The 26,686-nt window shown below is 38.4% G+C and overlaps 1 protein-coding gene across 1 annotated transcript in view; it reads left to right on the top strand.

The window, feature by feature from the left end:
• Window positions 1-26,686, top strand: part of stxbp5l (syntaxin binding protein 5L) — a gene marked incomplete at both ends in the record, with an annotated part of 133,254 nt that overhangs the window by 37,851 nt on the left and 68,717 nt on the right. The window contains 2 exons of the mRNA XM_080498534.1: window positions 17,585-17,666; window positions 25,123-25,223. Coding sequence (XP_080354660.1) covers window positions 17,585-17,666; window positions 25,123-25,223 — 183 coding nt within the window. The remainder of the gene's footprint in view (window positions 1-17,584; window positions 17,667-25,122; window positions 25,224-26,686) is intronic.

The raw sequence follows: 26,686 nt of genomic DNA, 5'->3' as shown, positions 1-26,686 counted from the left end.
GTGCATGCACGTGTGAGTGCAACATGTCCAGAATGTACTTTTCGAGTCATTTGGATAAAGTGGCTGGAGATGATGAATCCATAATTCTTAAGTTGGATGAATGTGGAGGCTCTCGTCATGAACTTCAGCGTAGTTCCCTTTTTGGCCCGAAGCTGGAACCTAATTTGTTCGTCAAGATTTTCAATTATCCTCCAAGACATTAATGGTTCTCAGAAGATGGAGACCACCATTTGCTGGCAGTAGCTCAAGCTGTCAGTGTGTGTGTGTGTGTTTCCATGTTGATGTGGCCTTTTGGCCTGTTATGATCAGGCTGAGGGCCATTACAAAAATGAAAACCACACTGGATATCAGAATCAATATTTTGTCTTATTTACCTCAAATTGTCCACCATGAAAAAAGGTCTAACTGAATGGGATGTGGTATCAGTATTTCTTGTAGTGGGAGACATGGATTAGTGTAAATGTTCCATGCTGGGGTGAGATGCAAAATATCAAACAAAGCACATAGGTGCAACCATAGCTGAGCTGCAGTGTGAAGTCCAGGACAGAAAAAGTGCCGCAAGCCTCAAAGGAATCTGAGTGTTTATACTTAATTTTCTCATTTTCAAAAATGTGAATTCTAAAATTGTAATATCTAAAATGTATTGTAATCAGTTTGATGGATACAGAAAAGAATGTCGAGCAGCATATGGTCTTCACGAGTGTCCTTGGTGAGTAGAGCACAAATGTCACAAAAGATAAGGTCAGGATACACTATTTTCTGAACATGTTTTCATCTTAAGGTTTCTTTTTGCTTGTGGGTACTGTTTACTCTTCAACCTGTCAGCGACCTCTGAACACCTGGAAGGGTTCCTATTGGGTGATAATAACAGTGGAGGGATCCCACACATCTTACAGATTAAACCTCAGGCCTGAGCAGAGTGGTTAGAGGAACACACACATTCAACAAGTAATCCTGGTTGCCACATTATTCAGCCTGAAATTGCCTTCCTTAATAACTATTTTGAGAAAAGGGAGAAGTTTACATAACCGCAACATGTTGTTTGTTGACACACAGGGACCATTACACTTACCATGGGCAGTGTCATCCGTGTTTAGACCAAGATAACTTGGTGGCCAAAAGGATAACACGTGATATGTTGTGCAAAGTGGAGAAATGTATCAAAGTATATGTAACAAATATCACCAGCACATAAGAGTTGTCAGAAAACCTCAATTCTAACAATGTTATGTATGGGTAAATTGTCAAAAGCAAACTAACTGAATTAATGAATGAATGATATTACGCCTTTGTGTGGTAAATGTTTTATTCAGTATAGATCATAGATGTCATATCTCTGTTTAATCGGACTCAATTTCATTACTCTAGATATTTGCATGTGTGTGCATGCTTGTGCGAAAATACATGTACATCAATTGCTTTTCTTTATCTGTTCATCTGGTGGAGGGAGACATGTGTTGAAGGTCATCCAACCTGATTAAGGCCCAAAGTACTGTACACAATGGACAATAACTTGTATTAGATGTTGAAAATAAGTCTATGAAAATGGGTTCATACTGAATTTGATAGCTGCAGTTACACTGCCTGTTGTAACTTAACTGTTTTGACACCACAGCTCAGTCGACTAAAGGATATTTTTCATTGTTCTAATTGCAATAATTTTGAATGATCTGCTGCTCAGAGTCAGATTTAATGTGCATTTGTGCATTATATAGAGACTTTCATTGAGTTTGTGCTGATTTCCAGTAGTCATGCCTGTTCATACCGTAGTGCTGCCGGAGGGCCCGAGCCTCACAAGCGTGTGATATTGATCTTCAGCCATGTCCTTTGTACACAGAGATTCCAGCAGATTTACTGTATGAAGTAGTTTTATAAACATTTAAAATGAGCTACTGTTTCTCTTGACATACCAAAATGTCTCATTCTGAACATGTTATTTGTTGTCGATGTGTTCGGAATAAAATCGGGTTCATGTGAATTTATGTGAATCGCTATTCATGACATGTTTTGGAACATTTCCTTCAAAAACAACAACAACAACCTTGAAATCACCATAAACAATCTACATGTAAATAAATATGGTAGCCTGGATCGTGTGATTACTGAACATACTGTATATTACTCCTCCGCACATGTGCATGCCCCCTCATCATTGGATATTACCCTCAAGGATTATGAGTCCATATTTACATTTTGAAAATAAAGGCAAAAGAAGCCCCTGAGCTGTTTTTAATGATATTAAATACTTTTTTTTTTAAATCCATCTCTGGCAGAAAACTGATTATGGAAATGCTACTCAATATGAAGTTTTCAAACCTTGCCTAAGCTCTATGTAATACCTCAGGGTATCACAAAAGCGCCGTCAAATTTATTGAAGCTTCTTTTTGAGCACTAATAAGACATATATTATGACTTGTTTATTGTGTGTAGTCCATGTAATGACAATATTTTCTTCGCCTTAACTTATTTATTGACTTGTGGACAGATAATACTGGTCCATATTTGCACATTTCAGCTTTCTTTTTGCCTCTATCTTTATTTGCTGTCCTTTCTAATGTATCTCATTCCTTTTTTATCTTTTTGTTACTGACCCTCTTTAAGCCTCCATCATTTGCCACAGCTTCTTTCATTTCTCTCTCTATTCCAAGCCCCTACCCCTTCTGTCTTTCTTCCTATTCCCCTTCATTTAACCGTGTTTACGATAGCCATCATTATCTTCCCCTCTCCAGCTCCAACTGTCACCCCACTCTTTTTTTTTTTACCCAATGACTCTGGCTAGATGGGGACGCATTGAGGCAGGCTGGGCTCAGCTCTGGGTCATAATGATGGTGCTAGATTCTATAAAAAGCCTGCAGGCAGCTGAATCGATAGCTCCTGTTGTCAAATTGCACCTTACCCAGAGAGCGCCACAGAGGATCTTGAGTTTCTACGAGCTGCTGCATTGTGTCTGTGCTTTGCGTGTGTGTGTGTGTGTGTGTGTGTGTGTGTGTGTGTGTGTGTGTGTGTGTGTGTGTGTGTGTGTGTGTGTGTGTGTGTGTGTGTGTGTGTGTGTGTGTGTGTGTGTGTGTGTGTGTGTGTGCGTGTGTGTGTGCGTGTGCGTGTGCGTGCGCTTCTTGACTCGATGTGACTGTGAGTGTTACTCTCCAGTGGAAGTGCGTGCACCCTGGCATGCTTGGCCACAACAAGAGCTTGTATTAGCCGCACTTAATTCTTTGGAGCAGAAAATCTCTCTGCGCTTGTCATTGTGGTGCTTCACAAACAGATCGGCCCTGCTTTTCACAGTCCTGGAACATACATATCCATGTGACTTGTAATATTGAAGTAGCCCAGTTTAAAAAAAAGAAACAAACAAACGATAATTACTCTCCAGCCATTGCTGTGGATATAATGTTTTATGTAAAATATGTTAAAAGGGAAAATGTTGGCGCTCAACAAAGTCATTTAGTGTCTCATTTTTGTCACTGTGCTCCAGCAAAGTGCTTTCCATGATAAGACGGTTTTCCCCCTGGGTCTTCTTTGTTAAAAATCTCAGTTTTAAGAGAGTTCACATCAGGGGCAGAAAGCCATATATAATCTTCTGTTCCTGATGAAGGAGCTGAATTGTTGGTGCTTTAATGTGGAAAGACAAATTCTGAGCTGGAGGAATAATTATTGAGCCAAACATACTTTTCAATGCTTAGGCACCGTTTGTAAGCTAATGTATTTTTTTTTAATTATTATTATCACGATTGAATAAAAAACATATTATCTTTTACTGTATGGGCATATGTCTGTGTCTGTATGCAAACCCATTAGTCTGGGCGTTAAGCCTACATAAATCAGGCTATTCTTTATTTCGATAGTCTAAATACATCCCTCTCTTCAGTTGGAAAAAACAAAATAAACAAACAAATAAAAAACGAGTAAAATTCAGATTTAAACAGGAAAAAAACAGGATTCAATCTAAATATGCATTGCAGTAAACTGAAACCACTGTTTGTGAGCATGTGTCAGATACATTATTCATCTACACAGCAGATCTGTTCACTGCTTTGCTGCTTCGCTGGGATTCATCCGGACTGACACGGAGCCAAACTCAAACTGTGCTGACACACTTCATTTGACTGGAGTCATATTATCCCATTTTATTAATGATCACCTGTTTTATTTTTCCACATCAGACATTGACAATACATTTTACAGTTGCACATTGAGACTTCTTCGGTTTTTGTATGATAATTAGCAAAAAGAGAGAAAAGATTCTTTCATATTTTCATTCATTTTGAATGTGATCTTTGTCTGTTTTTTTTTGTTTTTTTTTGGAATTTTTGTTATGATGATCAGGATATCTGGGTCTTGGTTGTAAAAAAATTAATTGGTGGAGAGCATTGGTGGAGCAATTAAATGTCCTCAAGTGGTTTATTGACATATGATGGGAGGATGGCTTGCAATACAGTCCGCTGTACTCAACTGTTGGTGAATGTTACCAACTATATGAAAATGCTCTATGTTTCACTGATCTATCTGTCCCCACTCGTAACTATTGGGAAATCTGGGTGTGATGACAGAAAGAATGAGCAGCAGGAGAGTTGAAAGTTAGTTTGCTTCGTGATAAGATGACAAGTCTCCTGGGAGGACATCAAAATAAAGCCACTTCTTTTTCACTCTAAATCAAACCAGTTGAGGTAGCGATAAAGATGAGGTAAAGATGTGTACAAATCAAGATAATAACAAATCTTGTGACAGTGTTGATGGATGGAGCTCCATTAGCTGGCATGGCAGCATGAATACCAGGGTGTGGATGAACATTGGTGCATACAAATGGGAAATCCGTGGCATACAATATTACAATATATTAAAAAGCAAACTGTGCCTTGGCTTTGTTTTGTAGATTTTGTTTCATTCCTGGACAGAAGACAATAAAACAACATTTCAGTTATTCACATATCTCCCATGTACAATAAGACACAGCAGCTTCTCATAGTTCTAATTGTAAAAGTTCAAGATGAATCACAGGTGGTGGGTGCCCAAACAGGAAATCCAAATCACATATTCATAGCTTTTACTCATTCCTCATTCAAGTAGGGCTACGTTTCATACTGTTATTTTGAGCAATTATTTGCCCCAGGCTTCTTCGTTTTTCCTTGACCGGAGCGAAACCTCAGTCTGTTTGCATTCGCAGAGCTTTTGTTTGACCTGTAAGAATCTCTGTACTGCAGACATGTTTCTGGCTTCCGGAGGAGCAATTTTATTGCCTCAAAGCAGGTTATCGGCAGGTTAATTACTCAGTGAGCTGCTCATTAAGATGCAGCTGAGAGTGTACTAATGGCGTGCTGCCTAGGCGTGTGTGTGTGCTGCTAATACTCAATTGTCGTTCTTGGCAGTGGTGTACAGCAGTGACCCACAAGACATCACACCACCACCATCTGACAGACTCTGCAAATTCTTTTATTTCATATTAAGTCCTGAACTCAATTTGAATTGTTACATTTCTAGTCTGTGCCTTCACTACTCGTCATTTTGTCATTAAACAGTAATGTCAATATATTCAAACTGTGAACTTGAAAGAACAAAAAAAATCAAAAATGGCCTTCAAGTGAAAATGATGAAAAGAAATAAAAAAATGTGATAATATGTATTTATGTATTTTGTATTTTCTTTCTCAGCTTAAAATTGATAACTGGGATTATTGCTTCTTTATGTGATTACTGAAGCGAATGTGAAGATCCTGACTCATGAAACTTCTAATGTTACCGTGAACAGCACAAACTATTCTGTTTTGGTTCAGAAAAATATAGAGAAATTGGGACATATTTGTTGTAATGCTGCATAGCAATCGGTCTAGGGTAAAGGTGGGCTCATAGCTGTTTTTATTTCTTAATTAAATACATGTAATTTCTTATATATCTAATGGCAAAAAGACAACACGTGTACCCTTTCTTTCTTTTCATTTATATTTTTCTGGGAATTCACGGTATTTTTGGACCCAAAATAAGATCTGCTATCTGGCAACAGTGTTGTCCATGTGTGAGTGTCTGCAGAGTGTAGTGTGTGTGGGAGGTAAAGAGGAAAAATAACAAAGGAGCAAAACATAGTGGATGGGCAGAGAGCTTTCAAGAGGACGAGAACTGCAGCTCAGGCCAGAGGGCAACCCAGGTCAAGAGAAGCAATGCTGCTGTGAGGGCTCTGTGTTGTTTATCTGTTTTCATTGATGATTGAGCAGCACTGTTACCCTCTAGTATTACCACCTTGCAGCAATCAGGCTTGCTTGAGTTAACAGGAAGAAATAAAAATGTACCCATTGCAAACACACCTGGCTGAAGCCAGAGGGCATTTAAATCCTTCCTGCAAACATTTTCACGAAACATGCATTTTCCTTAATCCAGAGTAACTATTTCGATAGATATAGTATGCAAATACAAGGTGAATGAGGGGTATAACTTCCCAAGTCATTACAATCATTACTTTTAGACAATGGGTTTAAATATCTATATTAATAATAATAATAATAATAATAATAATAATAATAATGTTGTTTCTATATGTATTATTGTTTCTATATGTGTATGATTTCTCCAGTACGCTACAGACATGTCTGATGAAATAAAATTAATGTCGAAACTGGCACACCACAGAAGAGAGAGACAGCTTTTTCTTTTTCTTTTTTTTTTTTAAAGTGGGAACATATTTTATATTGTGCACAGCAGCGACCCAGTAATACAATGCACCACAAAATCATAGTCAGAGGAAAAGATTGGGGTTGAAAGACCTGGCATGTCATAAATGTTCATGCAAATGTTGACAGACTTCAATATGCAATGCAGTTATTTAAAGATAAATAAGAGAATGCACTGAAGCAATAGCAGTTTGTGGATTTTTATGCTCAAACACTATTTGGGTTAGAATTGCACATGGCCACGTTTTATTGTCATTCAAAGCATTTTATGAAATTATTTTCATCATTACATTTGCTAGTCAAGTTGAAAAGGAAGTCATAACAGCACTGTTGCCTACAGCTGTGCCCTGTTTTTGAACGAGGCAGGGACAATTAGTTAGAAGCAGTGGCAATTTAAACTGTCTGTGTTTTTTGAATATATTTTTTATTGTTGCATGTGTTTCAGTGTCATTGCAGTGACCCGATTGCGTTTCCTGATAGATGGGCTTTGTGTCACGGTTCAGTTAGGGCTAGTTTGATATGTTTGAATATTGACTATTGATGACGAAAATATTGCAGCCAGCACATGTCAAGATTGTTTATGCAGTACGTTCAAAAGAGTGTCAGTGATCCGCATAAAGCAAAGAGTGCTTTAAAAGGGATGTCTCAAAGATAATGAAAAGATGATGAAATTGAACTTAAAGGCAAGAAATAGCACACAAATACTTAACCTTTAGCTACAGAGCAATTGTGAACAACGCCAAGCTGAAGGAAGATAAATATGATGTACAAAATTAATTACACATAATATGTATGTCTATATCTGATGAAATCATCAATTTCAATGATCTGAACGTCCATCCAAAAAGGCTTGTGGTCAGTCCTGGCAATGATTGAAGGTTAGTTGGGTAGATGTGCTTCAGCATTTTAATTGCTATTCTGTGAAACCATGAACGAGTCAATGACATGCACATATCTTTAAATGATGAGAGGCTCAACCAGACAGATGCCTTCCCTCACTTCTATCACATCAAAGGACAACAAAGCGACATCTGCAAGGAAGCCTTCGCAGGACGACTGTTTCACTAATCAAACCATTTTATCTTTGTTTGATAGATTTTGCATTTGCTTCTTGCCTACAGATTGACCCATAATTGTTTATGTGAGCCTTCTGGTTCAAGGCTTATGTAGATATTCACAGATTGTGGTGGAGAATCGTTTGTTCAACAATTGAAATCGTGCAGCAGTTAAAAAAATTAAACATGGTTCAGCGATCAACTTGTTGTCTCACCATTGTACTGAGCACGAGTCTATCTGCAAGGGAATATCACAGTGCTGCTGCTTTGCACAGTGGGAAGTCAAACAAAAATAGTTAAAAAGTAATTTTTGCATGCCTTTCATATGATGTATTAAATGTATTTGAAAATAACCGGTGGGGACAAGATTCAGTGAATGACCAGACTTTTGATTCCCAGAATCTGGCAGTATAAAACCTGGAACAACGCTAATATATTTTTGTATATGAACATGTATTTGTACGGAAATCATGAATTTATTAAGTTGGACCAAATGGGACAATGCCACACTATCTTCTGAAATCTCTGCCATAGATGGAGTTGATTGAAGTATAGCTGTCCGAACTACACAAGTACAAACTGTGAAGGAAATTTATACTGTATATCAATATTAAGTATTTCATAACCAGAGGATACGGATGTGAATGTTCCAGAAAGCTAATCAACCGTGTCTTAAGCGTCACCTGTACTCCAGAGATCTCGGTCGATTCATAGAGCTTTAATAAACAGTGCCTTCTGTCAGTCAACTCTATTGAAGTCAAAGGTGCATAAATAAAGTGTGGCATAGATTGTATACCAAGACCGCCACTCAGCTGCACACACACACATACGGTCGCAAGCAAGCCTGCGCATTTTGTCTTTCTCCACTCTGCTGTGAGATGTTTATACTCAAATCTAAATTGCCCAGCTGCGTCCCCACTGCTCCACCAGCATTATTAAACACACAAAACAGTTATTATACACTCCCTTCACATAAATACAATCTGCACACACACACACACACACACACACACACACACACACACACACACACACACACACACACACACACACACACACACACACACACACACGCACTGATAGAGAAGGAGACTACATGGGAAAAAAGGGATTGAGGCAGAATGAGGGTAATTGTGATTCATAGAGGAGGAAGGAGAGATTTTGAGCATGGATGGGGTGATGGAGAGAGGCCACAGTGGGATCAATTCAGTTCAAGAGAAAACCATGGCGGTGTAATTTTGAAGAGTTAGGTGACTTTAATCAAGATTCCATTTAAATGTCAGCACTCTGAAGTACAGCCCGCTGCAAACACTGCTTGTAGGAAACCATGGCATTAGCATCCATAATGCTATCGAGGGGGCTTTGGAGCATTTTCAAAAGGGTGAGGAAAACAAGGTAGATCAGCATTTTGGCTACAGAGCAGCACATATGCCTCAATTTAATCTGATCCATCACATTATCCATCCATCTCTCCAACCATATTCTTTACCTGCTTCACACAGCCTGGTGACCCATCCATGATCCTGCCTTTACCTATAGTCAGCCCTCGTCAGCTCCATTTTGGATAAAACACTGGATAAAATGGGATGGTGGAAAAATGACTTAAGATATATGAATATTAAAAAAGAAACACAGAAAGCCGAGATAGATGTTTAACCAGAAACATTTAGACTTTGCAGCAACAATGCTAACATGTACATCACATTAACAGTCCCATATTTTTTTGTTCCTAATTTGAAAAAAAAAAAAATAGTCAAATAAAATAATGGCTGAAAACACAATTTGTAATCAGCAACAAGTTGAAGACTCACACACTATCACACCTGTAATGTTACACAATAATTTCTGTCTTCGGCTTCCTGAATACTCTCTGTGAATAGCTTAACACTCACAACTTGATGTTATCTTTTTTTATGCAACTAAGGCCATCACAAAAATGCCCCTAATCTTGTGCTTTCACTGCATAACACTTCTTTCTGACGTGCAGGGTTCAATACCTGCACACAGCATATAGCAGAGTTGTCGGAAGGTTAATTCAGTGTTAATCCAGGATTAATGCAGACTTATGTCATTCACAAACAAACCTTATAGAGGGATAAGGGTGCAATAATCATACTGATTTATGCAACTCTTAAATGTTGAGGAGTAAATTCTCAAACCCTGGCAGCTCCAGGGTTTTTCAGGTGATGCTGTTCACGTCAACCTTTCTCTGAGTAAAATTGCAAGCAAGAAATAGCTCCAGTCACAGTGTAAGAAAATTGTGTTTTTTCATGTAATATTGTTGTACATTTGTTGTACAAAAAGCAGGGAGGAATCGCATTTCAAAAATGGCGAGATATGTGACAACTGCAGGTCAATCAAAGCAACACATGTGATGTAAAATGTATTCAGGAATATGTGTATTTCACAATGAAATTCAGCCTGGTATGTATTACAGCATTCTCTTAAATATTCTGAAGGCACTTGCTGAAGAACAAGGCTCGCCAAACTCACAAACAGCACACACATGGGAGACGTTCTCACGAGCCTCGTGTGTTATAACACTAATCAAGGTGTTAGCTGAGACTGGAAACACTTTGCTTGCCATCATATCATACTACATATTCATAATGTGTTTGGACATAGCATTTTGTGAGGTCCTCACATTCGTATCATCTGGTGTGAACATAAGGATGCGCCTCATTTAGTCGTGATATTTTAGGCTTTTTGCCAGCAACTATTTGCACTGTTATATGTGCAATAAATATTGTACGTCCTTGCTCTGTCAAACACACTCTCTCTCTCTCTCTCTCTCTCTCTCTCTCTCTCTCTCTCTCTCTCTCTCTCTCTCTCTCTCTCTCTCTCTCTCTCTCTCTCTCTCTCTCTCTCTCTCTCATTCAAATATGACTTAAACATTTTGTGGTGCACAAAACATGTCGGAAACCCCCGATGACTGTGGCGGAATCTGCCACAGTTTGTGTTTCTTGCTCTCAGCAATGAAGAGGAAATCAGGCACAGCAGATAACACCTGACTAGCCTGAGCCCCTGAGATGACGGATTGTTTATTTTCTCTAAATAGATTTTGTGTTTAGCTAGTCACATCTGCGGGTATGAAGTGTGCGTTTGAGAGAGAGAGAGAGAGAGAGACAAGCAGTGAACGGTCAGTCACTGGTATGGTGTAACGCTAAATTAAACCTGAAAAAAACAAGTACAGTAGAATATAACACTGAAGAGTGTTCACCTAATCTAATGCAACGGGGGTCAAAGACTCCCAGGGTGCATCTATTATGAACAAGGATCCGCATGTTTGCATCCAGTGGATAATCATGTCTGTAAAGTTAAACATCCAAAAAATACCTATATGGAGATGTTGCTTGAATCATTCAGCGCTATAAGGATTTGTTGGATAACAGACATTTTGAACGTTTGTAAAATGATGCAGGAGGCTGATGTATTGAAGCACTGCACACATCAATGTTGCAGACAAATTTAGAGTCATAATGTAGGCTCCAGTCAGATTGGAAATGGCTTCATCTATATGTGTGGTCTGATTGGCTGAATGGAACTAATCCAAGAGAAGCATGAAGCCATAATAGCCAATCAGAGTCCTGGTAAAAAACATGACGTCACTAATTATGATGTAAATATCCGCCTACCTCCCTTCAGATGCAGGTGGAGTTTTCAGGAATTATCGTTATGGTGAGTCGTAGCTATGTTTATATGTAAATACGTGGCCCAAATACAGCGAAATATCACAGTTTTTTCAACCCGGGTACGTGTAAACGTGGCCAGAGTGTGAGACCCCTGCCTTAGTGCCCATGGATCTCTAATGAGGACCCTTTGCAAGTTCTGTGGCCACCGTAAATGTAACAGTATATGGTGAAACGCTACACTAGACTAGACTTTGCTGCTATGTGTTTGCCTTAAAATCCTCATAGCCCTCCTTTTTTTGCTCTCAGTTGTAGAGATACAACCTGGGTGAAGGTGAGTAAAGTGGAGTCATCTGTTTAAAAAAAAAAAAAACCTACTCTGCACTCTGTTTTCTTTTGGGACCCGCAGCAGTTGAGCGTCAAACACAGCTGTTACCTGTGATCACAAACATCGAACATGTAACAGGCGACATGATGGCTCTGTGCATGGCAAACAACAGGTGTTGCTTTTTAAATTCATGACTCTCCCTCTTTCTCATTAGTCTTTTGAAGGCAGACATCATCTAATTCCTCATCTCACAATTACTCATTGGCATTCTCTCTTGTCAGCTGGCAGCGGTACTGCGTTTGTCTCCTGTGTGGATGTAGGCGACTTCACCTTCACATCGGCTTTGTGTTTTGACAGCATCTTGTGTGTTTTGATGCCGTCCTGAGTGTGATGTGAATTTAAATGTGATGTGTACAAAGGCTCGGCTGTCAGGGAGAGAGTGATGCAGACCGACAGAGAGATGATTTAAGTCTACCATCCTCTTTCAAGGCAGCTTTCAAGGCAGAATCAGACACACATAGATGAGCACGTGCCCACACTGCTCCAGCTTGTGGACTCAGCGATGCTCATTGCATTAAATAAACATGGCGACCATGCCAAGGTAGCTGAGTGCTGATGCGCTGAGTTCAGCCTTCTACAAACTATTCCTGTGATTCCCTCCCTTCCCAAGCCAATGTAAAAATATATTGTTTATGCCAGCCCAGGAGTCAGAATAAACTCATAAATAAAAAATAAGCTCAATTTTTGACAATGTACCTATGTGTAGATTGTGTAGAAAAAATTTGATATTAATATTTCAATATCTGAAAAAAGGGAGTCTTACAATGTTGTTTAGCAACTCAATCAATATTTGTAATGTTCCTCTCTTGACAACGTGTGGAATGTAGATTGATGGACAACAAAATGCCCACAAATGATTCAACAATTAGTTCTGCAGTCCAAATATCACTTGTAAAGTTCTAACTTTAAACTTTAACTGCAAACATACAAACAGGGAGTGTCTGCAGAGGTCCACAGCAGCTTGTGTAACATAAAGCACCTGGTGGCTTCTAACCACAGGACGGAACAATGGAACATTTTGCAACACAGTCTTCAGAGACCACCTTAGAGCTGTTTTTATTTAGACCTGAAATGCTGGACGTTACATGCTGTGTATGCCTTCAAAAGAGTAAAATATGTATTGACTGCTTTATGTGGACAGGACTCTTTCTTGTGCTCATGTTTCACCACAGGGATAAAAAAAGATTTTTTTTTCTTTGTGAAGAGACTTCACATTGTTAGCGAAAGCAAATGGGAACAAAAAGCCTCTCGTCTCAATAGGGTTGAATATTTAGTGTATATTTATGTGTTTTCTTGATGTAGTTTAGTCAATTCAGTTTAAGATGACTCATTTGTGGTTGTCACTTTTCATCATTGAGTTGAAGAATAGGACGAAGCTGAAGCGCAAAATCAGAAAATTAGCAATTGAATACACCGGAATTTGATAGGAATACAATCATACCTACAATTGTGTGTGTGTGTGTGTGTGTGTGTGTGTGTGTGTGTGTGTGTGTGTGTGTGTGTGTGTGTGTGTGTGTGTGTGTGTGTGTGTGTGTGTGTGTGTGTGTGTTGAGGGTCGTCTGGTTCCTCCCATTTCTTTTGACCATGTTAGTTCTACTGGCTGGGCTGCAGCTGTGCACCACTTTCAGCGACAGATACAGACACACGCGCACACACACACACACACACCTCAGACTGCCATCCGACAACAACCTCAAGTTTTTCAAGGTCACCGCTTTGAGACAATGTCATCCACGTCATGTCTGATGTCTGCTATGGTGTCTTTCTCACATCATTAATTTAATAGCCAATACGTGACTGTGAAACATTTGACAAATCTCAGACTGTTTCCAGCATGCATGGCAGACAAAATATGCAGTACAGAGACAGTGATGAAGCAATTAAATTTAATCACGCAATAAGCACAATATATTAAGACTCATTAAGCAAACATCAACCAAGCATACTGAAATGAAACATGAGCCCCTGTATAACCTCTACTGACAGTTTAGACAAGGTTGAAATCTATGGTTTCATCTGACCTGCCATTATAAAATCTATTATTTTTATTCTTAATAATTTTTTTTTAAAACACATGATTAGTTGCTAGAATTTTAATAGGTGTAAAAGGTCATTTAAAAATGTGTTGTTGTTGGGTTTTTTTGAGTAAAATGACACAATGTCACTTTCTGTTTATTATCTAAAGGAGTAGTGAATTGGAATAAAATTAACTTAAAATAAACATAAACAAAATGTGATTGCTGTCGCATTGTTGTGTCACATACTGCGTATGAAGATATATATATATATATTCAAAAAATATAATTTAATCTGTGACTCTTTGAAACAACATGCAAAACTTTGACGTGTGAAATGTTTGAGTCTTTCCTCTTCAGTGGAGCTGAGATCTGCAGCCTGGTGTAGAAAATCTCCACATCAGGGTTCATAGCTGCCATTGTAGATGTGATAAGTCTTGTCTCACAAGGTTGCATTTATGTTCCTGCCGTGTTGGTTACCATCTACATCACGGCAATTACTTTAGATGCTCTCAATCTGCATTCTGTCAATTCTGTTTGATGGTTGAATATTTACCATGCAGGTAAATGTCATAGATCATCCTGTTTAGTTGTCATCTAAAAGTGTAACAGTGTTGCTCAATCATTGTTGTTTTCAGTAATTAGTACTGCATAATACACCCGGAAACACTTCCGGGGTTCTAGTGATTAACAGAGGGCAGAGTGATTGATTGGTTGAACATCACAATTGTAGCATTGACACTGTGTCTCTGTTTATCTCAGAGTGGCATTATTAACATAATTTAGCACGATACAGCATGCTACCGGTAATTAAGTGAGTGACACATGATACATTATATGGACACGGTGATTATTCATGAGACCTCCATTAAAAACAATGAGGTCATACAGGATATGTATTTGGATTGTACACCGATTTTCTTCAGATGCCTTTGTCTCAGGCCACGTTCACGTCTTTAAAAACCAGACGAAAAATAAATCTCACATTAAAATTAACTATTGTTTAACTTCTTTAGGATGCTACCACGATCTTGCAACTGTACTTAGATTTTCATTTTATTGTGTCTCAAAGCAAATCGACACACAAACTGAACTGATTCAATTGGCTTTAAGATGCCTCCTGCCTGGACAAATGAGAATATGCACAGACTGTTTTAATGTGTGTTAATTGTATGTCTATATATATATATATATATATATATATTGAAATAAACCTCAGTTGAATTCTCCACTTTTTTGCCTTTTTTATGATTTCCTCAAGACAAAATTACATAGAATGGGTGCTGCAATGATCCTTCTAGCACTTCAACGTTGACTTGTGGTTGGCACGAGTGTCGCCTCATATTTTGCACAAAAGCAATTAATTAGCTTCTGTTTCTGCCTCCTCTGTACTCGTGTCCTCTGCAGGACTTAAACCTTTGTTTTCAAGTCCGCTCCTCTGTCTTCTAACGTGACTCATTAACTGACTCATAATGAATGAACACACATGTTGTTCCCTCTGACCAATGTTTGTGTTTACTTTCTATTTTCCACCACCAAAAGGCTTGAACATGACAGAGTTTGATTTCAGCTCACACAGTCACCTCGCCCGCAGCGGTTTGCGAGGTGTCACGATGGCTACTGATGCCAAGTGGAGTGGACAGAAATCTCTTGAGGGAGAAGTGCAAAAGGCGAACTCCCCTGCTACAACATCCCACAGGTTTTGTAATTGAATACAGTTGCACATGAGGTCAGATGAGGCAGAGGAAATATCTGCTTTTTTCTCAAGAACATGACGCAATATGGTGATGTAGTCATCTTGCTTTTGTGCTTCCCTAAAGATTAAGCACATCTCTGATTAAATTGCTTGGTTCATAATTCCAACATTGTGGAAGTATGTTGACTTTATTATCCTTGGTCAATCAGGTAAATTAGGGAAAGATGCTGGAGATGGTTTGTGCTCACTACTATTTCAATATGAATCACCTTAATAAAAGAAGCTGGTAATATTTTCCAACAAAGGCTTTATCAGGATGGGATGTGTCAAGCAATGTTGGCAAAAATGGCAGAATTGTGAATTAACTGTGTCGATTGAATAACTGTGCCTGATTCTGATCCAACTGGCTGTGTTTTCATGTTGTGTCACTTCCTCCTCCCACTGATTTCCACCTGCTTTGGTGCTCAAGGATTTGATCTCCGTGGAACAGTTTAGGGCCCTTTTATAGCATCTGGAAACAAAAGAAAAATCATCTTGTTCTTGTTGTAACTAACTTATTTTTAACTATTTGATGGTTTTTAGAGTTTTATCTTTCATATGCTCTTACTCTGTGTCTGTACCTTTTATTGTATTTTATGTACTTGTCTCTTTTCTATTTAGTAGTTTTTAAGAATATTTTAGTATTATTGACACTGTAAATGTGTTTTTTGTACAGATACCAGGACACACCTGTAAAAGAGATTGCTAATCTCAATGCGGTTCTCCTGACTAAATAAAGATTAATAAAAATGAAATGAAATTTTGATTTGTGTGGAGGTGAGAAGTTAATCTTCTACCGGGTGGTAGATGATGCTGTTGATATTATTGTGGTTGTTGCTGATGACAAGGATGCAATATCTGATCATGGTTTTTAACTGGATGACACTGATAACTGGTGCAATAGTGGCAGGGACGGCCATTATTTTTTTAATGAGAATCAGAATCAGAATTGAGAATCAGAATTCTGATTCTCAATTCTGATTCTGATTCTCATTAAAAAATGAGATGACAAGGATGCAATATCTGATCATGGTTTTTGACTTGATGACATTGATGACTGGTGCAATGGTGGCAGGGACAGCTATTATTTTTAATGCATTGTATTGCAAGGAAAACTAAATGTGTATCAATAAATTGGAAAAAAAGTTAGATCGGCAAAAGTTTGAAAATTGTGATCATATTTCCACTTGAAAATACATTAAATGCTAGAAGTTGAAACGGAAATTTCTTTGTTGGCTTGAGGATAATGGCTTGTGGTTTCACTCTTGATGAGTGATGGAGTTGATTTATTTATTAGGTGTAGGTTTGGTCTGGTCTGCTGGTAAAGTAGTTTTGATCTCTTCCATTTTTTTAATCTGTTTTTGATGGTTGCTTGTTTTTAATGGTATTAATTTACACAATATTTCTGATAATGGGACGACAACACAATGCGTACGTCTCTTGGTCTTTTTGTGATAACACAGAGGAAAGTAGTTGCAAACACATTTCCCCAAAAACTTGCCTGCCACAAGGTGAGAGGAGAAACAGTGCAAGTTGTGTCAGCAGTCATCAAAAACAGCACAATACACTTATTTATTTATTTTTGTTTTTTTTAAATCCACACATCCTTTGGAACTGGATTTGACATTGCACCACCTGCCCACACACGGCCACTGGCAAATGGTGCAATTGTGCTCTGGCATTTCCAGCCTCTGCATTACCACTTTTAACACAGGTACATCCTCCCAGAATCTCCACAAATATATCACTTGCTTTAAAACCTTCAGAGGTAGAGTTTTTGATCTGATAACACAGGCGGTGAAGAAGACTATTGTCCATCATGCTGACAGAAGGAACTGATTGTCCACTCCTCTTCATCTGATACGCCTCGGATCTTAAAATGCGTTGTTGCTACAAGATAATCAATGTTATTCACATCATCTGTGAGGGGGATATAATGTTTTGAATGATCAGCGAGTGTACTTCCAGTCTTGATTGGATATTGTTTTTAAAGTCTTTTGCCAGTACACTGCAATCACTGACATATGAATATGTACTATGTTTTGATTGTTCCGATGCACAATGCAGCACTCTTCTGTACACATCCTTGACTCTTTGGTATTATCAGACTGGGGCGACCCGGGGTGGACTGCTACTGTCAGCATGAGAGCGGAGCAGCTGTTCTTCAACTGCAGTTCCTCATCAACGAGGTAAGCCGCAATCCACCATTGCATTTGTTATTTGATCACACTTTGGGGACTTGGAGCATTTGTTTAACACTGAAATTGTCTTTAAGCTAATATACATATGGAAGCAAGTCAAGTAAGTCCTGGAATGACAGATGTGTAGCGCACAGGACAAGGAAATATGGATGTTAATGAGTTTGAGTTAATGTAGTTGATAGTGAAAATGACTATAGAAACTATCTACAATAATTCAAAAATGTGGAAAGAGACTTCCAATATAAAATCAAATGTTTTTACAGTATTTTTTGAGGGACTTTCCATCGTATACTTAGTATTCCAATTTTTAATGTGATCAGATGGAAACTCAAGTCATCCACTCAGCAATCCATCTTTCGTACCTCTGCCACTTTATCCAACACAGGCTTTCAGGGTGCTGGAGCAGATCCCAGCCGATTATGTGAAAACCAGGATTTGCCTTGGACACGTCACCAATCTATCACAGGGCAAACACAGAAAAGGAATGACACGCATTCACATTCACATTCACATCTCGGGGCAAATTACAGTCACAAATTATGCTTCCATTTTTGGACTACGTGAGAAAACGTACAGCCTCCAAGGCAAATTCAAATAAACTGGTTTACTGTTTGGAGTAGTAGGCTGATTAATAGGCTTTTATTTTTTTTCTATTTATAGCTAACCTACGGAACAGAATGTTAAATACTGAAGGCAGTGCAACATAAATTAACAAATTAAAAAAGTCTCTCAAAATAAATTATTTAAAATATGTATGTATTAGTCAGTCAAAACAATGAGACTTTATATATGATTAATGTACATATATGTATATATATAATGTACATGTATGTGTGTATGTATATATATATAAAAAAAATACCATCTCCTGGAATATAAACAAAATTAAAATAAAAGCAAAATAGTTGTGGTGGCGTTGAAGTAAGGGAAGCAATGTTTGTTGTATTGAATATCTTTGCCCACAGGTCACCATTGTTATTCCCTGATCAACTTTAAACCCCAAATCTCTTACGTTATGTCAGTATGGGCATCCCATGTAAAATTTGTGCCAAATCAAAGCATGCTTGATGACACCATCTGCTATAATGACCCCGGAATAGAGCAGTTGAAATGTATCGTTGTCTGCCGTATATCCTGTTTATACAGAAATGTACCACAAAATAATTTACGAACCGGAAATAAATACTTGTGTAGATACTGTCTGGATGTGTCTTTTGAGAATAAATTCCTTTCTTCACTTTAGTTGGTGAGGTCAAACTTAATTGTCTTTGTAATGACATACACGAGTGTATCCTGCTTAACATAAATTAATGTGGAATATCAATAATTAAGTCAAAGTTGTTTCAAGTAAAAGTGCTGGTAGCATACATTTTCCTCTAATAAACCTTTATTTTTTTTTTCATTCAGAGCAGCAGGAGCCAAAACACTGTAATTAACTGTCCTGTTAACTGTTAAAGGTTTGTTATGATCATTGCTTGCAGAGGTGAAATAATTTTTCTCACTGTTCACTTATCCACTGACAGTACAGGAGTGTGTGGGCTGACACATGGCAGGGCCATGTCAAGTGGATGATTTTGGGACTTTTAACAGCACTTTGATGAAAAATACTGTAGGTGTATGATAGAAATGAAGGGTCCTCGTCTTTGTGAAAGACCAGAAGCTGAATCAATGGTATAGAACACGAAGCGTGTCTATCGTCTCCTTCGCGGTGCTGTAATCTCTCTTCCAAACTCTGTTTTTCTTCTTCTCCTTCATCCTGTCTGTTTCGTTTTAAGCCCACTGCCTCGCTCAACCCACTTCTCCATCACTCATTGGCCCACTTGTGATGTGTCTGAGGCAAATGGAGGTGGATAGGCACGTGTGTGTGTGTGTGTGTGTGTGTGTGTGTGTGCGTGCGTGCGTGCGTGCGTGCGTGCGTGCGTGCGTGCGTGCGTGCGTGCGTGCGTGCGTGCGTGCGTGCGTGTGTGTGTGTGTGTGTGCGTGCGCGTGCGTGCATGTGCATGTGCATATAACTGTGTGTGTGGGTCTAAGTATGTCTGGAAGCACCCAGATGTTTATGTAAAAGTGTAGCTGTGTGTATTCAGTCAAGAGCGTGTATGTGGGTTCAAGTAGATCTAATTAATTTGGTGAATTTGTAAAATACTCGTGCCTCGTGCATTTATGTTTGCCGCTGCTGCTGATTTCTATTGTGTGACAGTATTATAAATCTTGTTAATTTTATTATATAAATGTATTCCAAACAACAATACTTAGTCATGTGCAGTGAGTACACACTAAAAAAAACATATCCAAATATATGTTTGAATATTTCCAAAAACAATGCACATTTTAAAAGGAAACTATGGAAAAAATATTTTACACATAACTCTAATCTAAAAACTAAAAGTGTTTCAGAAGCTCCAGATTCTGTGTAATCAACTAAAATCTCATTAAAGAGCGACAGATGAATCTTCCCTTATTTAAATCTCCAATATTAATGCTTTGCTGTGATCTTTGCTATTGAAATGTGTTGTCGTCATGCCAAAATTTGGACAGCCCTCTGCAGTCTTTAGAAAAAAGGTTGAGAATGTGTTTGGGCCAAGACAAAGAAAAGTTTGGTTGATGATATGATATTAAAAGGAGTCATAAGTGGTGTGGATATTGAACAACTGCCGATTTGTCTAGGAGAGCAGTCTATTTGATGCTTTAGAAAAAAGGCTATGATTGATGAAAAAGAAATATCACAGGAGCTGCATGTTACTTTTATGTCAGAAGAGCATGTGCCAACCATCATAGAAAGAAATTGTCTTGCATACAGGCACTTATATTTATCACAAGTCATATCATTATCGTATACTCAACATTCGTACATGCTAATCTAATATTCTACTGCCCTACTCCTGAGCCTGAGAACATTCCATCACTAAAACAACAATAAAGTCAGAAATGGATTTTCACTCTTTGCATCAAGGCTCTTTTAACCAGTGATGAGGCCATATGCTGAGTCCAGTTTCACTGTCTCAATCCATTCACATTTTCTGAAGATGTCACAAAAATTGAATTTTATTCTCAAAATGTGCTGCTGATCACAGATCCAGATGCATGTTGTCACTAAAAAAACTCCAGTAGGTATTTTTCTAAACCCACTGAGAAATGCAGTCCTCTGGAATGATATACACTTGTCATGTCACGAGTCAAGAAACAACTGAAAACTGTGTACTCGTGCCTTTGTGTTCGGATCCATCACCAACAACGTTAAAATGATAACAATCCGTATGAAACCAATTATTGATGTAATGTGTTTTCTAACATTTTTCTATCAGGACGAGCATCAACTTTCAGCTTTTCTGTTGAATGGGACCACATTGGCCAGCCATATCCATCAGTGAGCCTGGGCCGTTTATGACGGTGCCACTGGGTGAAGACTCTTCCATCCCCCGTCCACTTTAGATGGATAATGACTAGTGCAGACCAGGAGCAGCCCACAAGAGCTGCACTTTTAAACATGTTCAGGCTTAAGCTTCTAGTCAACACAATGTATTAAGTCGACACCGAGTTGATATTGAAGCGATAATTGTGAGATTCACTTGTCATAATGTATAATTGATGTAGTTAAATGTATGTGAAAGCACATGCCACATAGTATGCCATTTCGGAAATGGCATTTCCCTATGGACTCTCCGTTGGGTCTGCAGGTCTTGCCATCGTTTAACTATGTAGAATAGATAATAGCAGAGTTGTATGTCAGCCTTCCCTTCGATTTAATGCGTGGGCTGTTGACAGTCCTGTTAATGGTTGGCTTGCATATTCACAGTGGCCTCTTGACATTCAGTGAGGTGTAATGACTTATTCCCATTAGGCGTACAAGCCCACTGGAGAGGCCACTTCTCACAGGTTCCTGTAAGTGGTGCTCTTTTGCACACTATTTTTATAGCACAGAAAGAAAAAAAAACAACAACAATGTATGATACCATGCTGGGAAGGATTTTAATATATAGATATAATGGCACCGCATCACTTTCATAAACTCCTTGCTTGCTATTTTATGAAAACATATTTTATTCTGGCACCATTGGAGGAGACTATGAATAGGCTAATTAATGTGTTTGTTTCCCCAGTTCTGCTCTGAATTCATGACTTTGCTTGATGAATAATACATCTGAAGCGGCTGGTGAAGGTTGGAGGCAGATGAGGATTGTAGGTGGGGTGGAGGGTAAAGAAGGGAGACTACTTAGGAAAGGAAAATGTTAGAAGGATTATTTTGCTGGTTGGAAGAGAAGGTCAGCAGGAATGCTGACAAAAAAGGCAATTTTTGAGGATGATGTGTAGCTACATGTGGTCTACAGTATCCACCAATCTATATAAAGTTACTTTGACAAAAATCCAACAAAATACGGGACATCTGTTTCCCAAAAAAATTATCAAATAAAATGTATTTTGTCATCTGCTGCATTAATGGAGTACAGTGTTACAGACATGTATATAACTTTATCTGGCACATTACATGTGCTGACTTTAGAAGATGAATATTCTTTCGTGGAAATGTCTTGTCTGTTTATAATAATACATATTTTTCATTGTTTTGTTTTTTCTTTTTTTTTCTATCTGTCACCAGATGATTAATTTACTTCAGGGCAAGTGTTGTAACAAGCTTGAAGTCTGCCTCCTGATAAGATATATTGTTTTATTAATCCTATTTTCTTCAAGAGAGGCTGAAAAAAAAATAATGAGGAGGGTGGAGAGAAAAGCTACTACACTTCATGATAACACAATCTTGTGCATCTGTTTCACCTTTGCAGAAGAAAGGCAGCACATTGTGGTCCAATTAGGAAATATCATGCTTAGAGATCTTGATTGCTTTGTTTTTCATTTGGATTTAAATATATGTCTTAAAGACTGTTGGGTGCTTTGAAACCTAAAGCATAAATGCCCTACAAAGCATAAAGAAAAAAGAGCCCCACATAAGATTTTTGTAAATCTTGAGGATGTTTGTCATACACAATCGGTCAGTTTTGTATATCCGTACTTACGCAAATTAATATAGTGGAAATAAATGACTACAGTTTCATGTATCCTTTATGCAAACAAAAAAAGCCGAAATGCTTCACGAGGTTTTTGCCAGTTCTTCATAGGTTAAACGAAGAGAGACAGACAAAGACAGACACTCACATGACATGTTGCACTCAGAAATTTTAGAGAGACGAGTTTAGTTTGACTGTGGCAAGAAAGTACCCAGAGAAAACCCACATGGAGAACTTGCAGCCTGTTGTGAGCCCCACTGCTTCTAACGTCTAAGTACAGTCAACAAGGAACAAAAATCAAACAAGTGAAACAAAATTGGAAAAAAAGAAGAAGAAGCAAAAAAGTCTTACTGGAACCAATTTAATGATGTTATGAGTAATGTCAGAGCTGGTGTCTTTATTAACTCAAATGAAAACTTCAAAAGTGGTTATAAATAGAGGTACCACACTAAATTGGTGATGGCAACTCTCACTAAGATTGCTGAGTGCTGGGACTTTTCTGCGTGGAGTTTGCATGTGCTCACTTTGGCTTTCTAAGGGTTTTTCTTTTAATACTGCTCAACCTCATACTTACTTATTGCCGTTTTTCCAAGCGGAATCATTAGTGATGCTATAGTTAATAATGCAACAGCAAATTATATTACATTTCATAAACAGTGATTCTCTTGAGAAATCCTTTTACAGGCGCTAACGATGAGAAAGTTTACTTGATGGGGTTTGAGGACATGTTGGCATTGTGTAAGCAAACATACACATATCGACCTTTGTGTCTTTTTTAGAAGCATATCTGAAAATCCTGTTACCTAAACCACCAATACGCCCATCCTTGAACACATAGCACAGTTAGAGCTATCATCTGATGTGCATGGGGTGCAATTTTCTCCGGGCCCTGCTGATTGCCATTTTCACATATTCTGTGTGTGACTGTACTGCAATTGTTGCCATCATCAAGGTAATTCTCCTTCAGGATGATGACCGGGTTCTACCCTGCCTCTGGTGTTCTGTTTTCTCTCTTCTGGTACATTGTCTTCATTAGCCACTTTTTTTACGCCAGTTCACCGACTCGGCTATTGCATTCTGTCTTCTTGGGTTCGTCTGCACAAGTAACAGAAGAACAGGAAGTGGCTGCTGATTTTTGGTCTTTATGAACACACCAATGGTTGTTTTCAAGACATGATGCAACACAATGTTGAGTAATGCACACATTTTTGATCATGAATGATCCACTGTAATGTAAACAGACTTTTAAATGAGCAGTTTGTTGGCTTCACTCTATAAAACATAAAAGCCAAAAATGCATGGATGGGTATAAAATAATAGCACATGATAACACACTCAAACATTTCTAGGAACATTGATAATTTATATACTCTCACTTCTTTAAAAAGAAAAAAAAAAAAAAAGATTTCCCATTAATGACATTGTAACGGGAGACAAATTACATCAAGACCTTCATTGTTACACTATTTTAAGATCAACTGAAATTAATAGGGATACTAATTATGACAATTTAGAGCAATTTCAACCCGCTGGGCTACAATTATTTTTGTGACGAGATAAAAAGATGGTTAAAAAGGTAGCTCTCAACAAAGTGGGTTCATGTTAGAAAAGAAATGTATATCGCTGAAACACACCAGATAATTGTAAGTTCACTCTCCATCAGTCAGAGTCACCATGAATGAGATAATGATAATGATAATAATGTCCCTAAAGTAGAGGGAAAAATATGTGAAAACTCAAGACTTCTCTGTGCAACATGGCCATGATGCATCAAAGTAATTTATTCATGTCATATTTCAACCTATTCTTTACTAAATCTCTGTATTGTCTTGACTATAATGAATCTCTTTTTAATGTTTCCTTTCAACTTCGCTACGCAGAGTGACATCTTGGATGGAAGCAAATATTACTAATATAGATATTTGTGAGGAGCAATGTTTTCATCCATCTTTATTTACAGTACAGTGCTGTCTTTAATCCCAAGATTACATTTGTAATCTAAAGATATTTCTCCATGGGATCCAGACTGCAGCGACTCCCTGGTAGCTGAGCCACACGGGGAGTTTCACTGTAATTATAATTCTCCTCAGAAAGCAGCTGATACCATTTGCAAATGATTTGTCTTACACAATTATTCAGTCTGTAGCATTTCCATGCTTTTTTGGCAGCCGAAGCTAACAATGCTGTAACTCATATTGTAACATTTGTCTCGGATGTTTGCTAATTTAGGCACTTGTTTGAAGCAGAAAAAGGGAGTTTTGGAAAGTTTTCAGTGTTTACTGATTGTTGTTATACAGTGGACTACATGGTATACTGGTTTATACACAAAGCGTTCCATTTGCTGTACCGTATTGCCTATGAATTAATGTTTCAAGCATTTGGTTAAATTTAAACTCGTTAAGTTATGTTATTCACCTCTGATTGGTCTTTGTTTTGTCCTCTAGGGGGCGCTGGTCACAGCCTGTGCAGACGACACGCTACACTTATGGAATCTGCGCCAGAGACGGCCAGCAGTCCTTCATTCTCTCAAATTTAACAGAGAAAGGTAAGCTTGGATTACATTCAAGAAAAGACACCTTCACATTACTGCTTCAAATAGACTTGTTTGAAGAAATGACTATAACATGATACCGTGTGTAGACAATCCTCTTCAACACGTTCCTGGTACTGTATGGGTGAATTTGAGGTACGTGTAAGCATTATTAAAAGCTTTCATCAGTGTGTAATGACCTGAAACACGAGATAGATTTGTTTTATGAGAAAATATTCTCAGAACTTTAATTTTTAGAGATAATATTCGCAGATAATCTTTTTCACCATATTCTGAAGGTATTTATCTATTCACTGTTGAGAACACTGGAGGTCAGTGGACTCATTTTCATTGTTGAAGCAACCAGTTTAAGGTGATTTGAGTTTTGTTACATGAACTGGTATCCTGCTAGAAGTAGCTCGGCCAAGTTTTCACACGCTGGTCATATTGGGATCGACACAGTGAGCAACAAAACTCAGGTTGGTTGTGGTCATTATGCGAGGATCAATTTATACTAAGAGGTCACTATTTCACCATCAGCACCAGCCTGAACTGCTCATACAAGGCAGGGTTCATCCATATTATTTGTGCAGCATATTCTGACAGTACCTGTCAAAACAGAAATGGAGATTCATCAGACCAATTTTGTATTGTCCAGTTTTGACAATTACTCATACTGTATTCCAGACCACCAAGCATATACTGCAACACCCTTATGAAGGAAGTGAAGCAGAGGGTTGTTACTGTTCTCGTTTAAGATTTCTGTCCTCTCTCCGACTTTGATCTTCTTTTCAGCCTGTCTGAAAAATGGCAGCTAGAAGCTCTTTGTTACACCCCAACTAATGACCCCCCCCCCCCCCCCCCCCCCACACACACACACACACACACACACACACACACACCTCAGGGGTGGCTGCCCTGTCTGCCAAAAAGACATCTTTGACATGTTGCCTCCTAAATCGTGCCTCATGAACCGGCTTTGCGGAAGCTTTATTGGCCTGTGTTGAGTATGTTAGCCATGGGTCAAATGACCAACATGTAAAGATGGTTGTAATACTGGGTAAAGCAATTCATTATTGGAGTAGTTCTCTGGCTTTCCGGCTCGAGGCTGTCGAATAGCATCTTTGTTTCTTTTATATTTGACAACACTTGCAGATCCTGGAGGTCAAAAGAGAGGTTACTGCTACGCCATTTCTTTTGCCCCACAGCGACGGGCTCACCTGCAACACATGGTCGCTTGATGTGCTATGAAAAACGAAAGTACTGCATAATCTTTTGTAATCTATTTTAATTGGGAAAAATAATCACATGTGCGTGTGGGTCTAAGTATGCCTGCAATTGTGTTGTCATCGTGCCAAAATTTGGAGAGCTCTCTGCAATCTTGAGGAAAAAGGTTGAGAATGTGTTTGGGCCAAGATATAGAAAGGTCTGGATGATGATATGATATGAAACAAGTCACAAGTAAATGGTGCAGAACT

The sequence above is a fragment of the Blennius ocellaris genome (assembly GCF_963422515.1).
Source record: "Blennius ocellaris genome assembly, chromosome: 6".
NCBI classification, from domain to species: domain Eukaryota; kingdom Metazoa; phylum Chordata; class Actinopteri; order Blenniiformes; family Blenniidae; genus Blennius; species Blennius ocellaris.
This window is presented reverse-complemented; position numbering and strand designations above follow the sequence as displayed.